The 17,321-nt window shown below is 43.4% G+C and overlaps 1 protein-coding gene across 1 annotated transcript in view; it reads left to right on the forward strand.

Annotated features, from left to right (window-relative positions):
* The window catches only part of LOC144770056 (ABC-type organic anion transporter ABCA8-like), a 2,854,033-nt gene that overhangs the window by 2,760,976 nt on the left and 75,736 nt on the right, over positions 1 to 17,321 (forward strand). Inside the window, exon 35 of the mRNA XM_078654287.1 lies at positions 9,269 to 9,388. Within this exon, the coding sequence (XP_078510413.1) occupies positions 9,269 to 9,388 (120 nt within the window). The remainder of the gene's footprint in view (positions 1 to 9,268; positions 9,389 to 17,321) is intronic.

Consider the following 17,321-nt stretch of genomic DNA (forward strand, 5'->3'; position numbering starts at 1 on the left):
GACTCCCGCGGCTCCTCTAGAATCTTCAAGGTCGTGGAGGACTACGGTGGTGGAGTCAACCAGTGACCGGGCCATTTCTTTATGCTGGGCCCGCTCTTGCCAGGTCGACCGCCATTTTGAGAGTTCGGTAGCTACTGGCGATCGCGGGGTCAAATGAGCGGACGGGCTCCACCCTGCCGGGCGAGACGTTGCAGCATGGCCACAGTGGAAGAACTCTTTTCCGGGCGCCTGGACCGCTGAGGGTGCAGCTGGGAAGCCTCCACTGGGGAGGCGGGAGAGGCCTGTTCGCACCGTCTCTCCCTCCCAGTGCACCCCACGGCGTCTCGCTTGAGATTTGTTATGGCCGGACCAGGCGATGAGGACGAGGGGGGGGGGTCGGAGGCATGTGCAAGACATCCCCCCCCAGGGTTGTTGCAGCAATTATACAAGAAAGAAGAAGTGTCCCGTCCGTCTTCGGGCCGGGCTTCCGGTAGATGTCGGCCGGACGCCCCTGGCTCTGGCCCCATGAACGGGTTTCTTGGTTTATCGGCTGCAGCCGGATTCCGTCGGTCTCGGCCCCCCGACCGTTGGTGGCCGGACCGGAAGAGCATGTGGCGGGACTACCTGCAACTCTCAAGGGCCACCGCGGCCGGACTGGGAGAGAGAGGGGAGGGTCGAGGAGACATTCCCCCCCCCTGCAACTGTTCAGCGTTGTAAAGGCAATTCCCTGGCCGGGTCCCGTTGGTCTCGGCCTCTCCTCCGGCTACACCCTACGTTAGGATCTCCGAGGCGTGGCAGCAGGACCTGCCTTATATGGGCTGCTCCCGGCTGGGCGTAGCCGGAACCCTGCCCCACCTTGGAAGTTTCCAGAGTGGGGGCGGATGTTCTACTGACTTGCATTTTCCCTAGTCTATCGATTTTTTTGGCGTGGCAGGCGGTGGGACAGCGAGGGGTGATTTGGTTTCTCTTACTGTTTTTCTGGTCTCTCACCACTGGCATATTTTAACGTTTTCTTGTTTCTAGGACATTAATAGGTTTTATCATTACGTTATGTTATCGTTTCTTTGTTCGTTGTTTAATAAAAGTTCATGTTCATCAGTGGCCTACTGATTTTCGTTTTCCTATTCTTTTCTTTCCAGGTTGTTTCATGCTAAAGTTTCTGTTAACAGGATACAGTGATCACTTCGTTATTATTGCATATGTCCTTTTCACTAGGGGTGCTCTCTGGTCGGGCCAGATGACGTATGTCTAGTAAATGGTCCGGGTGAAACAGGTGCATCAATCAGTGGGGAGTAGATAGGCATGACAGATTACAACGGGGGAGAAAGGTCCGCATTACGTACCCTTTCACTACTTGCAAAGATTTTCCTACGTTTATTTGCAAACAGGGAATACCTCCAAAAAGAACTAATTCCCAAACAGTCAATGTTCGGACAATCAATCAATCAATGAGGAATGAAATAGGTACGACGTGTTAAAGGCTTGCGTTACCTACCCTTCACTATCTGCAAAGGGAGAGAGAATATTCCTATTCTTCCTCGTTTGCAGGTAGAGAAGATCCTTAAGAGAATTAACATCGAACAATTCAATGCTCGATTGAAACAATCAACAAGGGGTACTGTGAACACAAATGAACGCCGCTTATGTACATACGCATTGCTATTTTCAACAGGTTGTTCCTAATGTTTCTATTTTAGCGAGGTCAAAAAGAGATCCCATTAGTGGCCTACTGATTTTGCTCGATTCCTTTTGTTTTTTTACACGATTTTTCGCTATCTGCAAAGACTAAACAGAGTATTGCGACTCTGTGCTTGTTTGTAAATAGAGAATGAACCAAAGAGAACAATCAATCAAATGGAGAGAGAAGCAGGCACGACGGATTACAAAGGGGGCAAAGGGCTGCGTTAACTACCCTTCACTATCTGCAAAGAGAGAGTACTCCTAATAGAAATGAGGGGTGGGGGGCAGCATTCAAAGCAGATCAGTGTGCATAAACACGAAAATGTTTTTACTTACCACGTACTTGACATTCGACAGCTTATGATATTTGCTATTAAAAAACCATTGAAATTCACTGAAAAAACCATAGGTTATAGACCATATATAGTTAGGAATTAGCATTTACAAAACCTTGAAAATTCACTGAAAAAACCATAGGTTATAGACCATATATAGTTAGGAATTAGCATTTAAAAAACCTTATTTTACTCACACAAAACCATTGAAATTCCATATATAGTTAGTTGCACTAACTATATATGGCGCACCCGCAATCCACTGCTGATCATGTCACATATTACATCATTCATGACATGGTCAGTGACATCACTGATGACATCACTGATGACATCTCAAATGACATCACTGATGACATCTCATTTGACATCATTCTTGTGCTAATACGATAAACCTCTTCAGACTCTAATATAACCTTAGATACACTCAGTGTATACAGACACTCACACACTGCCACTCATCCATGGAGTTACTCACACACCCAGTCAGTCATGCAAAGAAACAATCTCACCTCCATTTCTTCAACTATACAGTTAAACACACCTTACTTATTGAAACATATACTAACACATATTTACTCTCTTATACAATCCCTGATACAAGTTCACAATGATCGATACAACCACTCACTCATTCAGTGGCTCTCATGCACAGTTATTTATATATGCCAACTCTCACATGTACTGTGTTTTACATATGTACTTACTATGACATGTAGCATTGAGATATCCATTCACTCATCAATACACTCATGCACACAGTCAACTGCCCATGTAGCTGTTTCCACATGCACTCTTGAACTCATACACCTAGTGAATAAACTGGTCACACATCTATGCATAGAGTCTCACACCTTCCAGCCACCCCCACACAAACTCAATCTCCCATAGAAATACTTGGGCAACCAATTAATAACACATATAGCCTCTCGTATAGCTAATGATCAACACATGCAGCAGTTTACAGAACAACAGACATAATGATGCACAAATTAAGACAGTTTAGTCACTAACCCATGCATTCAGTGAGACACATTTAATCACTCACTCATACAGTCAGTCATGCACCTACTAAATCCTTCATCCAGACACTTATACATCCACTCAAGACATATTTTAACTTTACAGAAAAATACAGTCACTGGATGTTGTCATCAGTGATGTCATTTGAGATGTCATCAGTGATGTCACTGACCATGTCATGAATGATGTAATATGTGACATGATCAGCAGTGGATTGCGGGTGCGCCATATATAGTTAGTGCAACTAACTATATATGGAATTTCAATGGTTTTGTGTGAGTAAAATAAGGTTTTTTAAATGCTAATTCCTAACTATATATGGTCTATAACCTATGGTTTTTTCAGTGAATATATATATATATATATATATATATATATATATATATATATATATATATATATATATATATATATATATATATATATATATATATATATATATATATTGCCAGGAACGGCAACAGGTGATACAGATCATCAGCAGGGGCGGAGCGTAACTACCTTTACTTTAGGTGGGGCAGGACTATTCACTTTGTGGCAACAGACTCACCTCCTGATATATTCTGGGCGTTGAAGAGGCTACACAGCCTAAATGCATTCACCCCTCTGTGCCGATTTTGAAATAAAAATACTCCAAAGTGTTCCCCTAACGTGGCCTCCGCCTTTCTTTGTTGAGGGGGTTCTTGTGGCATTTTGTCACGCCAGCCAGCGGCGTGCTACGGAGGCCCCTGCATATAAGTGGCCTGGTCGTCTCTGGCATGTTTTGCTTTGGCGAAAGTACTTTTGTTTCCGAGGTTTCGGAAGGACCAGGCCCACCACTGTTTGCGGGCAGAATGGAAGCGGTGCCAGAGTCATGGAACTCTGCCTTGGGCGAGGAGCGATGCCGGACTTGCCCCCGTGGATCACATACCTGCAAACGGAGGTGGTGCAGTCTGGGGACCCAAGGAGCCTCGATGTTTCTGCCGGCAATATGGGACATTGGTGGAATGTGACACGACTCCCTGCTGTTCGCGTTACTACTTGGCGGCCCTATCCCGGCAAATCACTGCATGCTGAGATCTGCAGTCCGTTAACCATCCAGGAACGGCAACAGGTGATACAGATCATCATCAGGGGCGGAGCGAACTACCTTTACTTTAGGTGGGGCAGGACTATTCACTTCGTGGCAACAGACTCACCTCCTGATATATTCTGGGCGCTGAAGAGGCTACACAGCCGAAATGCATTCGCCCCTCTGTGCCGATTTTGAAATAAAAAGAGTGCCAAGTGTTCCCCTAACGTGGCCTCCGCCTTTCTTTGTTGAGGGGGTTCTTGTCATATATATATATATATATATATATATATACACGACTCGGTTCAATGACTGATTTTCTTTTGTAGGTTATTTTCCAAGACAGCCTTGGGCCTCTCCTGTTCAGTGAACGTTTGAAAAGCAAATAGACCGCATATCCCAGTGTTGTGTCTAAATCAGCCCATGAACTATGTGTGTAGTAAAGTTGCAGCGCACCGGACATGTTGAATCAGGAACTGCACAGCACAATCAATGGCATTTTGTACTTACCAGTCATGTTTGAGTCACTATGGCGCCCCTCTCTCTGCACCACCACCTGAAAGCCATTGGCATGTTTTCTTGTCGATGGGAAGGAAACCTTGCTTACCTGCACCTTTTTTATCTGCCACTTTCGGTCACCAAGTCAAGAGTAGCAAAGAGTCAGCCAGAAGTGCTGCTTTCCGCTGACATGGGGTGATGCCATTGGGAGTGTGCATGCAAGAGAAGGTACATGGTTTGGGCAGGATCGCTCAACAGAGCCATGGCTTAATATGTGCGCTTTGCACTTCAGTATGACAAAATATGAGCTGAACAGATTTATTGACGTCTTTCAGGTTTCGAATAATGAAAGAGGACAAATGTAGGGGCGCATTGGCTCATATTTGGTTGACATAAATGTCAACCAGTTGGATGCCAGTTGAGAGTGAGGCTAGATGTTTAACCGCATGCGTGCAGCGGCTTTTTTCGCGCTACGCGGCTTTTTTTAAAAAGCCGCGTTAAATGACGAGCTCAGCTCGTCATCAGCGTGCGAGCGGCGCAACTGATGACGAGCTGAGCTCGTCATCAGCGCCGAACTGGTTAAGAGGGTGACATCATTAAATTGAATGGAGTAAATATATTTTTGGGGGGGTGACGCAGGTTTTCAAAGAGGTTGGCTTAATGGAAGTCACTGGAGACATGCTGCCTTTTAGGAGGGTGGAGATAACAGACCAGATGGTGACACCCACCAAATGAGAATGAGTTCACAGATTCAGTTGCAGTTTCAAGAGGGAGGGCTTAAAGCGGGACAAAAGAAAGATGACCATTATCAGTGTGTTGGGAATTTGGGTGTCCTAGACGTTTAAATGATTGCTCCAGCACATCTAATTGATGTGACCCAGGGCTGAACGCTTTATTATATGGCTCTAATTTAAAATACATGGGCAATTGGTTAGTGACAGATTAAGGAAACTGCCATGATACCCTCCCTCTTATCTCAAACCAGTCTAGTAGCTCAAAAATTCTGGACAGCGCAGAGAGGTTTCTTGTTCCACACACTGCGCCTAGAAACAACATACTAGTCTTGACCTCACCGTGCACTAATTAGGATTTGCCTGACAAATATGGACCAGCATACCTAAAGATATCTGATTAAGCTATCTGTTCTGTCCTTTGAAAAGAGATTGAAGAACCGAAGAACCACCTGCCTCACAAACACCCTGACAGATGTGTCTTTCTCTTAACCATAGGTGTCTCTAGGAATAAACAAGCTGTCTTGTCACGTATGCATGATTCTTCTATCTGCTTCCACTCTGCCACATGAAATAACAATTCCTCCTTCATTCATTTGGCCTTGCACTGTACACCTCCTCAGCTCTACCTCCTCTCTCCCCCCTGTTCTTCTTTCCCAGACTGTTAACTATTCCAATCTTCTCTAGACACTTGTTAGTTATTACTCCTGAGTAGTATTTTAGTAATGCATATGCAGTCGTGGCCGGCATGTCGCAGGTGGGGGGTACGCGCGGGCGAGAAGGAGGTTAATTAAAAAAAGAATACACTTAACTTACCGTGTCCCGTGTCATCGCAGCTCCTGGGCTGGTCTCGTGGAACAGGAAGTAGGCAGCCTCCCTCCCATAAGCCAATCACAATGTTGCAATGGCAGCGTTGTAATTGGTGTAACTGCTGAACGGCCAGGCGTCTATGGGAGGCCATTTTCTCCAAATAGGCCGTATGCAGCCTACATGGAGAAAAGGGAGAGTGCGCATGGCTGGTTTGGTTGGCCCCAAAGGGCCAACCAAACAGTCAGGGCCCGCAACATTGAACAAGACACTCCTCCCCTAACCTCGAACAGACCCGCTCAAACGCCCACCCCCAACCAAACCCTTGTGCTTTCTCGCAGTGCGAGAAGGAGAAACATAAAATGTTAGTTTTACCATTTTATGTTTCTGCTTCTCGCACTGTGAGAAAGCAGTGGGGCGATGCTCCACTGCCCTAATGGAGGAGCCGCCCCTGTGCATATGCCATCATAGGGCTCCTTACTTGAACACTGAACCCTGAAATCTCTAGGATTGTGTGATATTCCTTTAATATTTACTCCTTTGCAATTTCTATAGACAAACCATTTATTCCATTCAGATAAGCAACTATCCCTTTTAGGTCGAGCCTGGGCAACGCATGCGCTGCTCCTTGAGGCATGCTGTACTCAGGTAGGAACTTGAAGCTCTGCCCACTCTCCGCACATATTTTTCATTGGCTTGTGTCATTGTCCACTGTAAACTGTGGCTGTTCATTGGACAGTAGGCTTAGTAGTCCTTCCTTAGTACCACCTTGTCTCATTTTGTAACCTCCCATAGTGACAACCCATGTTAAGTGTGTTGTTACTCGGTAGGTCCTAATTACAGCCTCTAAACACTATTTTTCCAAATAGTGTTGTCGTGCAGGACACGCACTCTCCTAACGCTTTTTTAAAATATTTAAATATTTATAGCACAGGCGGCAAACGCATTTGCAATGCAATAGGTCTCGTATTTGCAAGAGTTTAACTTTTTGGCATTGTAAATAACAATGCCTTTTATTTATCTGTTTTAAAAACAACACATAAATAAAAGGTATCGTCATTTACAATGCCAATAGCTCAAACTCTCATAAATCCGAGACCTAATGCATTGCAAATGCTTGTTATGTATAGCACCGTATACCACAGAGTAATAGTGAAAATATCATGGAAGGTGTTATCAAGAGAGATTTTAAAATGAGTCAGACAATATGAGCCATTAGAAAATATGTAGTCTGCCCAAAAAAAACAACATGAAACATGTCTTCTGGAAGGATTGTCACTCAGCAATCAGCTTTCAGTATACTCTAATAATGCAGTCTGTTTGACCCCAACAGTTGGACGTCCCTCTTGTTTATTCCTTATTATATTAAATACCCAACTTAATTTGGCAATGATAACTGGTTATTTCCCCCAATTTCATTACAACAGCACATACATATATGGCAAAGAAAACACCACTCTCCAAGAAGTCAAAGATTCATATAGTTCAAGAAGTCTTTATTCGATTATTCATATAGGTTATTCATGTCTTTTCCTATTACAAAGATATGCAACTTTATAGCGCTTCAAAACACTTACAATTCATATAAACCGCCATTTCTTTATAAATATATAAATGTAGAAAAAACGTTCTACATAAATTGTATGAATTCAAAGAAAAAATAAACTAGTAATATGTTTTAAAATTATTAATAAAGCCAGTCTTTCAGTGTTCAAATGTAAAATATTGTTTTCAAAACTAAAGTTTACAACAATTTTTACAATACACATGAACACCACACATAGGCCAAAACAGAAATGACCCAAAAAAGCATACTTCATTACGCCAAAAATGAAACAACGAAAAATATATTTTCAGCAACCGTCTTAACAGTACAGTGAGAAAACAATGCATGTGCTCGACCCAGTGATGACCATCATTTAAAAAAACAAGGCCAAGACAATCTCATCGGAAACGGGTCTGTGCCTTTCTATCCTTCACAGTGAATGTTTATGGCATTCCTTGGGACAAATCAATTTTTTGTATTTAATTTCATAGCAACATATATTGCATCGATTGATGGTGAGTATTTGTTATCCGTGGTGCATCTGTTCAGGCTCATGCTGGAATGGAGAGTTTCAATAACCGCCACTTGTTTCAATTTAAGAAGAACAGAAGCAATACAAGGAATTGCAAGGGAAAAGTATGGTATATATTCCATGAACACTGACACCCTCTGAATAGATAGTTAATCTAAGAACTTACCTTTTAATGAAATATATTGAAAAATTATGCCCACGTTGAGCTCTCCAAGAAAGAGGGAATAATGTGCACCTTGTCTCAATTGTACTTATAAAGTTAGATCAAAGAGTTGGTTTAGAATCCACTTAATGGGACCCTAAACACCAGCTAGTCATTTTCTAATAAGGCACACATTTTACTATAAAAGGCAACATTTTCAATATGGTTACATAGGGCCAGATGTACGACCATTTTTTCATGCGCAAACGGGTTTGCGAACCTATTTGCGCATGCAAAAACAGCATGGAGAATGTACAAACCCTATTTTGGGAATTGCAATTTATTGCGACTCGCAAAATAGCTTTTTGCGACTCGCTATTAGGAACGGGCATTCCCTTCCTAATAGCGAGCGCAACCCTATGTAAGAATGTTTTGTGTCAGCAATTGCGGGTGCAAAACACTTGCAAATTACCACCCTCTTCAATAATGACAGAGATGCCCAAATTATGGCATAATGGCCACCCCTATGCAAGGATGGGGACCCAACATTTTATGGACTGTCCTTTATGCGGCGGAGGACTACCAAATGCCATGAAGAGCCTGAGGAGCCATGGTAATTGTCCACCAGGGAGAGACATTCTCACGGCAATGGGGGCTACCGTGCAGGACAGAAACTACTGTCAATTTCCCTTTTTAGTGCATATGCAGTGGCCTGTAAACACAACTGATGTCCAAAATCTTGATTCTGGTCTATACTCTATGCATGGATTACTATGCCTACACCATGAATATGTGTGGTTAGCTAATGTAAATAAAACAGGGCTTTCTAGGTCAGCTTAAACTTAGAACACTGTGAAACAAAAAGCTCAGAATTCTGAGAGTGATGTGACAACTGGTTATTTTGTCCTAGGTGAGCCCAGTAAAACAGTTTTTTTCGTTTTTAGGCGTGCAATTCGAGCGGCTTTTAAAAACAAAGAGCGTGGAGCCATTTTGACAACACATTACATGGAGGAAGCAGAGGCTGTGTGTGATCGAGTGGCCATCATGGTGTCTGGGAACCTTAGGTGAGATACATTTTCCAAAAAAGAAATGTACATTTAAGACCCTATTAGGTCAGCTGATCTGAGAACTCCCTTGCTGTATATGTTTTAGTATGTTATATGTGTATTTGTAAAGTGCAGTATCACCTGCTTTGGTATCCTTGCACTGAGAATATGTGTGTGCCTTGTCTTGCCTATGGTAGGTTGATTATTTGAAAAGCCAGGTCTTCACATTCTTAATGAATTCAAGATGAGAAGAGGACACTCTGACGTGAAGTGGGAGGTCATTTCCATACTTTAGGAGAACGCCCACATTCCTGATCTAGTTCTGTCAATGCATGGGATGTGTGCAAGTAGCAGTCCTCCGGAGGTATTTGGGTGGTTGGTGGAAGGAGATGGGATTGGTCAGGTATAACGGGTCTGAGCTGTGTAGTGCTTTGAATATGTGTGTGTGGAGTTCCAATTGAGCACATTTGTGTATCAGGATCCACTGTCTTTCCCTGAATTGTGGTGTGGTGTGTGTTCTGTGTTGGAGGTTGAGGATGAGATTGTCTGCTGAGTTCTGGATTGTTTGTACTTTTCTAGTGAGTTCAATGGTAATACCAGATAAGTGGGTCTTCCCATAATCCAACTGGATGGTGACTCGGGCATGAGTGACAGTTTTGCTAGTGTTGGTCAGGAGCTATTTGAGTTCTTCTGCAGCATCTTGAGAGTGTGGAAGCAGGATGCGGAGATGGTGTTGACTTGCACAGTTATGTCCAGTTTGCTGTTGATGATTATTCCAAGGTTTCTGGTATGGATTATGGGTGAGGGTGTCAGCTGGCCACCAGTTGGAGTCCCATAGTAAGGTATTCACGCAGAAGATCACTACTTCCGTCTTGTCTATATTAAGCTTGAGGCAGTTGGATCAATTTCCCACTTTGACCATGCAGATGGCGAACTTGTTTCATGTATTCGTAGTCTTAGGTAAAATGGAGAGCATAGTTGCGTGCCATCTGTGCAGGGGAGGATATTAATGTCATGTATGCAAATGACATTGGGCAGAAGGATATTGTATGCGTTGAAGAGGGTGGGGCTGGACGATGAGCATTAAGGCACTCCACAGATGAGTTTGCTGGCTGCCGAGGAGTAAGGTGTCAGTCTGACAGCTTGTATTCTAGCCGTAAAGAAGCAGCAGATCCAGTGGAGATCCAGTGGAGAGCTGGAACTTGGATGCCAATCTCATGCAGGCGCCTGATGAGGATGGAGCGTTAGATCATGTGAAATGCTGTATAGAGGTCCAGGAGAACTAGGGCTGCCATGTCTCCTCTGTTTATATTATGCTATGTTATGTTGATTTGTATAGCACACTAATCACGCAAGAGGGTATCTAGGTGCTGTGGGAAGGTGAGTTGGTGTGAGGACCCAAGGTGCTTATATGAAGAGCCAGGTCTTCAGCTTCTTGCGAAACTCAAAAACCGAGAAGGCTCTGATGTGTTACGGAAGGTCATTCCATGTCTTGGGAGCGATGTTAGGAGAATAAGCGGATGTGGGACATTTGTGTGAGTGAGGCAGATCATAGGTTTTTCGTGAGTTGGTGAAAGTGTATGTAGCTGTTCAGGTATTCTGGTCCTGTGTTTTATATGGCTTTGTATGTGTGTGTGAGAAGTTTGAGTTAGGTGTGCTTGTGAATGGGGAGCCACTGAATCTTCCTGAGTCTTGTGGCTGCATTCTGGATGGTCTGGAGTCTGTGTAGGAGTTAAAAAAATACTGCGGTACGTGGTTGGGTAGCGTCTTGCGCAAAGCCAATAAAAGTGAAGAAGGAACCAATTATAATTAGCCAATGCTCTAGGGAACAAACAGGCAGCGACCACTAGCGTGCCAGAGAAGGTTCCTTCTGTGAACACAGAAGAAACTAGTTAGAAACAAAATTAGTTCCCGAGCAATACAGTACAATATTAGGTGAGAAATATCAGTCCAAAGAAGGTTCTCCAGGTCGTATCTTTCAATGAAAGTCTTTATTTTTGAGATACAGATTTCTGTTGGTGATCCTGCGTAGCTGGGATCATCCAAAGTAGCCAAACAAAAAGAAGCCAACACGTGTTTCGTCTTGGGAAGATACCCAATGACTTCCTCAGGGCCAAAGAGTTCTATCAAGATCACATCTGAAATGGCTTCACCATATTATTGTGATATCTCAAATAATGGTGTTCTCAAATTGACGATATAATTCCAACGTATCTAGCGTATTCCATATACTTTCAGGTAGAAGTCATGAATAAAAGTTTCCAATCGATAGGTAAACCTGCATTCAGATTCTTAAATAGGTCTTCTGCAACCTTCTCACGATCCGCTCTAGAACTCATTGTATGGTCTAGTTTCCAAACAAGTAAATATAGTTGGTATGCTGCAAGAACCCCAAATTGAAAAAATACTGCGGTACGTGGTTGGGTAGCGTCTTGCGCAAAGCCAATAAAAGTGAAGAAGGAACCAATTATCAATAGCCAATGCTCTAGGGAACAAACAGGCAGCGACCACTAGCGTGCCAGAGAAGGTTCCTTCTGTGAACACAGAAGAAACTAGTTAGAAACAAAATTAGTTCCCGAGCAATACAGTACAATATTAAGTGAGAAATATCAGTCCAAAGAAGGTTCTCCAGGTCGTATCTTTCAATGAAAGTCTTTATTTTTCAGATACAGATTTCTGTTGGTGATCCTGCGTAGCTGGGATCATCCAAAGTAGCCAAACAAAAAGCAGCCAACACGTGTTTCGTCTTGGGAAGATACCCAATGACTTCCTCAGGGCCAAAGAGTTCTATCAAGATCACATCTGAAATGGCTTCACCATATTATTGTGATATCTCAAATAATGGTGTTCTCAAATTGACGATATAATTCCAACGTATCTAGAGTATTCCATATACTTTCAGGTAGAAGTCAAGATTAAAAGTTTCCAATTGATAGGTAAACCTGCATTCAGATTCTTAAATAGGTCTTCTGCAACCTTCTCACGATCCGCTCTAGAACTCATTGTATGGTCTAGTTTCCAAACAAGTAAATATAGTTGGTATGCTGCAAGAACCCCAAATTGAAAAAATACTGCGGTACGTGGTTGGGTAGCGTCTTGCACAAAGCCAATAAAAGTGAAGAAGGAACCAATTATCAATAGCCAATGCTCTAGGGAACAAACAGGCAGTGACCACTAGCGTGCCAGAGAAGGTTCCTTCTGTGAACACAGAAGAAACTAGTTAGAAACAAAATTAGTTCCCGAGCAATACAGTACAATATTAAGTGAGAAATATCAGTCCAAAGAAGGTTCTCCAGGTCGTATCTTTCAATGAAAGTCTTTATTTTTGAGATACAGATTTCTGTTGGTGATCCTGCGTAGCTGGGATCATCCAAAGTAGCCAAACAAAAAGCAGCCAACACGTGTTTCGTCTTGGGAAGATACGACCTGGAGAACCTTCTTTGGACTGATATTTCTCACTTAATATTGTACTGTATTGCTCGGGAACTGATTTTTTTTCTGCGTAGGGGTTGTTTGGAGAGTCTGGCATAAAGATTGTTGTTTTAGTCCAGCCTGCTGGTGATGAGTGGTGTAATCCAGCAGACTGGTGTTATGAAGCAACCATATGAAAATCTTTTGCAGCATGCATAGGATATGGGAGCAGGAGGTGAACGCTGCACTGACTTGAGCCTTCATGTTGAGCTTGTCATCTAGTATGAACACTAGATCTCTTGCATTGTCTGTTGGTGTGTGTATTCATCCTAGTTCCGACTGCCACTAGGTGGAACCCCATGGGGAGGTCTTGTTTTCTATGACCAGTACTTTCATCTTGTCCTAGCCGAGCTTCCAGCAGTTGGTTTGCATAGAGTTTACGACTTTGGTCGTGCTGTTGGTGAAGTTGGTTCTGGAGGTGTTTGTCATGTCCATCAGGGAGAGGATGAGCTAGGCATCATAGGCATGGAGATAACAGTGATGTCTTCTGATTGAATGATGTTGGAGAGCGGTGTCATGTATATGTTGAAACAGTGGGATGAGGGACTCTGCATATCAGTTTCTTGGTCTCTGATGTGAAGGCTGGCAGCCTAACCCTTTGGATTCGTCCTGTGAGGAAAGAACATATTCATTTAAAAACAGATCCTTGTATTCCAATCTCATAGAATCTTCTGATGAGAGTGTTGTAGGAGACAGTGTTGAAGGCTGCAGAGAGGTGGGGCAGGATGAGGGCCGCTGTTTCTCCTCAATGTCTGATTTTTCAAATGTCATTGGTGGCAGTGATGCATGCTGTTTCCGCGCTGTAGCTCTTTCTGAATCCTGATTGTGTTTTGTCTGGAATATGGTGAAATTGAAGGTGAGTTCGGAGTTGCTTGTTAATGGCCTTCTCATTCACTTTGTCTGGATAGGGGAGATGGGTTGGAAGTTGCTCAGTTGGCTCAGGTCAGCTGTGGGTTTCTTGAGTAGGGCGTTGATTTTTGCAAGTTTCCATTCATCTGGGAAAGTGGCGGATGTGATGGAGGTGTTGAAGATGTGGATCAGGTGATGCTGATTAGTGATGCTTCCAGATTGTAGATGTGGTGGGGCATGGGTCCGTTAGGGCTCCTGAGTGGATGATCCACATGATTGCTGCTGTGTTGTTTCTGGTGAGGGTTGTCCATCGGTCAGGTGACCGTCTTAGTTGGTGGTGTGTAGGTTAGCAATGAGTTCTCTGGGGTTGGGTCGGTGTGGGAAGTTGCTGTAGATGTTTGTGATTTTGCTGTGGCAGAAGTTGGATAGGTTGTCGCAGAGCTGTTGGCAAGCAACAATGTTGTTTACAGTGGCTGAGGGCGAGGTGAAATCCTTGACGATTGAGAAGCTCTCTTTCAGCTGCTGGAACTTTCTTTGATGTGATCCACTAGTGTTTTTTTCTTGGTGTCCAATTTGCTGGTGATAGAGTCTGAGTGCAGCCTTTTAGGTAGTTCTGTGAGTGGTCCCATGGCTGGCACACCATTTCCTTAGAGTTGTTTGCAGTGTTTTTGGTGTCTCAGAGGTATTCTGTGTAACAGCTGGTCTGCATGTTTGATATACAATGCTTGTTTGGTTTGATGGGTGGGTTTTCAATCCGTGCAGTTTTTGATCCAGTTGAAATTGTTGATATCCTTGTTGAGGTAGTCTGTGGGGCTAAGTCGGTCAGTGTTGAGGATGATGAGACAGTCTGCTTCAGTTATTTTGCTCCAGTTGTGGGTTGTAGTGCTGAACTTGTTAAGGGTGTTAACTTGTGGTGTGTTGATTTGCAAATGCATGATGGAGTGGTTGGTCCATGTGAGCTGTGTGGTGAAGTTGTATTTAATGATGTCGCTTGAAGTGTAAATGGGGTCCAGTGTGTGTACTGTGGTGTATATTGGTTCTGTAATGAGCTGGGGCAGTCCAAAGTTGGTCAAGTATTCAAGGAGTCACCGAGGAGAACGTAGGCTCTGGAGTTGATGGTGAGCAAAGAAACAAAGTCAGTGACGAGGTTGGGAAAGGTGGCATGGTTCAGTTCAAAGTTCATTATTTGCAGTTTTTCTGCTTGAAGTGCAGGGGTTCCTTGAATGGGGTGGCATTCTCTCTGGGTGTTGTGCATTTAATGGATTCCTCGTAGATGATAGCAAGTCCTACTCCTGGCTTGGGAAGGCGATTCTATGGAGTGATCTTGTAGCCCTCTGGGATTGCTGTAGCGATGTCGGGACGAAGGTTTGAGCCAGGGCTTTGTGAAGAGGATATTGGCTGCACAGAAGGTCTCATATTACGGTTGTGGGTTTGCTGAATGATCTTGTGCTGAGAAGCGTGAATGTGGGATGTTGGGAGAGAGAGTAGGTGATGTTGGTGCTTGTGTGGTGTGCATGTAGGGAGGGGCTGTTGAGGGCCTTGTTAGTATTTCTGGCAATGTTTTTGGCCCCAGGGGTGACCCTCTGGGGCCACACCACCAGGCCGAGCAGGGGCATGGTGTCCCTACCCTGCCCCTCAGGATGTTTATTTTTCGACTGTTTTTCAGGATGGGGACTGAATCCCCGAGACCTAAAATGTCTACCATCACATCTTTACTGACGTGGTGGCAGCTGATCAGATCTTATCTTTAGATCCATCAGCTATGCACATTCATGTGGCGTGATATATACATACATTTTTAAGCTTAATTTCTCAAAAACTACTGAACGGATTTACACCAAATCACCAACATACATGTGATGCTATATTTACTTTTGTTTCCATTATGTTGAACATATTAAAAAGTGCATCAATGCAGGGGGATATTAAATCTTAAAAAGCTAGTTTATTAAAAAAAAGATAGATTTTTCAATCAAGAATTCCCCCATGCAAAGTTCATTATCAGATCGGCGCATTATTTAAGGGCAAATTTGCATCACCGGCAGGCTTCGCTGTGTTTTGCAAATATTAGTGCCCTGACTATCTGCAATTTTATCTCACTATAGATTTTATCTTACTAGTTTCCGCTTCGGCTCAGTGCATGTTTTGGTAGCCTTACCGCATCAATGTGGTTGGTCTGATAACCTTCAGCCATGTTCATGTAAAGAACACGACTACACAAACCACCCTGCACTTTATTCTGTTTTGTGTACTTTATAAAACCTTGAAAGTTAAATTTCTGTTACCACTGTTGAGGGCGCACAGGTTTTAGTTACTTGTAGTCACTGGTCTCTATTAACATTTGTTCCACTGTTATACAGAGGGGCACAAGTTGGGAGGTTTGCCAATAAGTAACCTTCTATACGCTGACCACTTGGTCCTTTTCAGTCTCACACGGGTAGGGCTGCAAAGGCTTTTAGATAAACTATACAGCTATACCACCGTGAATAGCTTAGAAGTTAATTTAAAGAAAACCCAAGTAGTTACTTTTTCAAGAAAACGTAACCTCGGTGAGGGATGGTTGTACAATAACATGAGCCTCTCAATAGGAAGCACATATAAATACTTAGGGGTCAACTTTGACTCCAGGGATAACTTTGCCAAACAGCGCAATGAGATTTCAGTAAAAGCCATGACCCTTCAGGTGACCCTCTCTTAGCTCTCAAAAAATCTGTCTAGCCCAAGTTTATCACCACTATTGGAAGTTATGAGAGCAAAAATCGGGCCGACTCTGTTGTACGGCATTGAGATTTTCAGGGGTAAACTAAATACCAATTTAAACCAACACGTGACCAAAATCTACAAAAAAGTCCTCCATATGCCTAAAACTGCCTCTGCCGCCCAGATCAGACTAGAATTGGGCTTATTAAATTATGAAGTTTCTAACATCAGCATGTATCTAAATCTATGCCACAAACTTAGACGAGCAGACACAGGCTCATTAGAGTCATCAGGTTGGTTAGATATCTCCCAGAAAATCCCAGGTGGCTCGTACCGCCGTCTTTTTAAGGATTCTATCCAGGAAATGTCTGCGGTCGACCTATGGGCCCTCAACCCCAGCATGACAGCATTTAAAACCAACATTAAGAAATGAGTCAGAATGAGGTCCCTTATTATTGATAAAGCTCACTTCGCTAAACGCAGACACGCATGGGCAGTAATGAATTCTTACTGGCGGATATCTCCTGCTTCCTATTTGTCCTGCACTTACTCCTTGTACTTAAAACTCAGCTTTATGGCTATCAGACTGGGAGACTGGCAATTTCTAAAAGATTTGCCCTCTTGGCGTCGTACGTCTGAAGATTTATTGTGTAGAGGGTGTGGCAAGACGGCTGAAACCTTGGAGCACGTGGTCTGTCTTTACCCCGCCCTTATGTCACAGCGCAGACGTAAATTGAAAACTGAGTGGAATAGGTTGGGAATTCGGACCTGCAGACAGGCAATTATCGCAGCTCTGACCCCTGAAAATACGGCTTTAAATATAGGCCTTATAACTTTTATACGTCATGCATACCGTAATTTTACTTTGTAACCGGAGGTGCCAATGCCTTCTTCTTTTTAAGTAATAGTTTACACCAAACTGCACTTTATT

Source organism: Lissotriton helveticus, chromosome 7 (assembly GCF_964261635.1).
Source record: "Lissotriton helveticus chromosome 7, aLisHel1.1, whole genome shotgun sequence".
In the NCBI taxonomy this organism is placed as follows: Eukaryota; Metazoa; Chordata; class Amphibia; order Caudata; family Salamandridae; genus Lissotriton; species Lissotriton helveticus.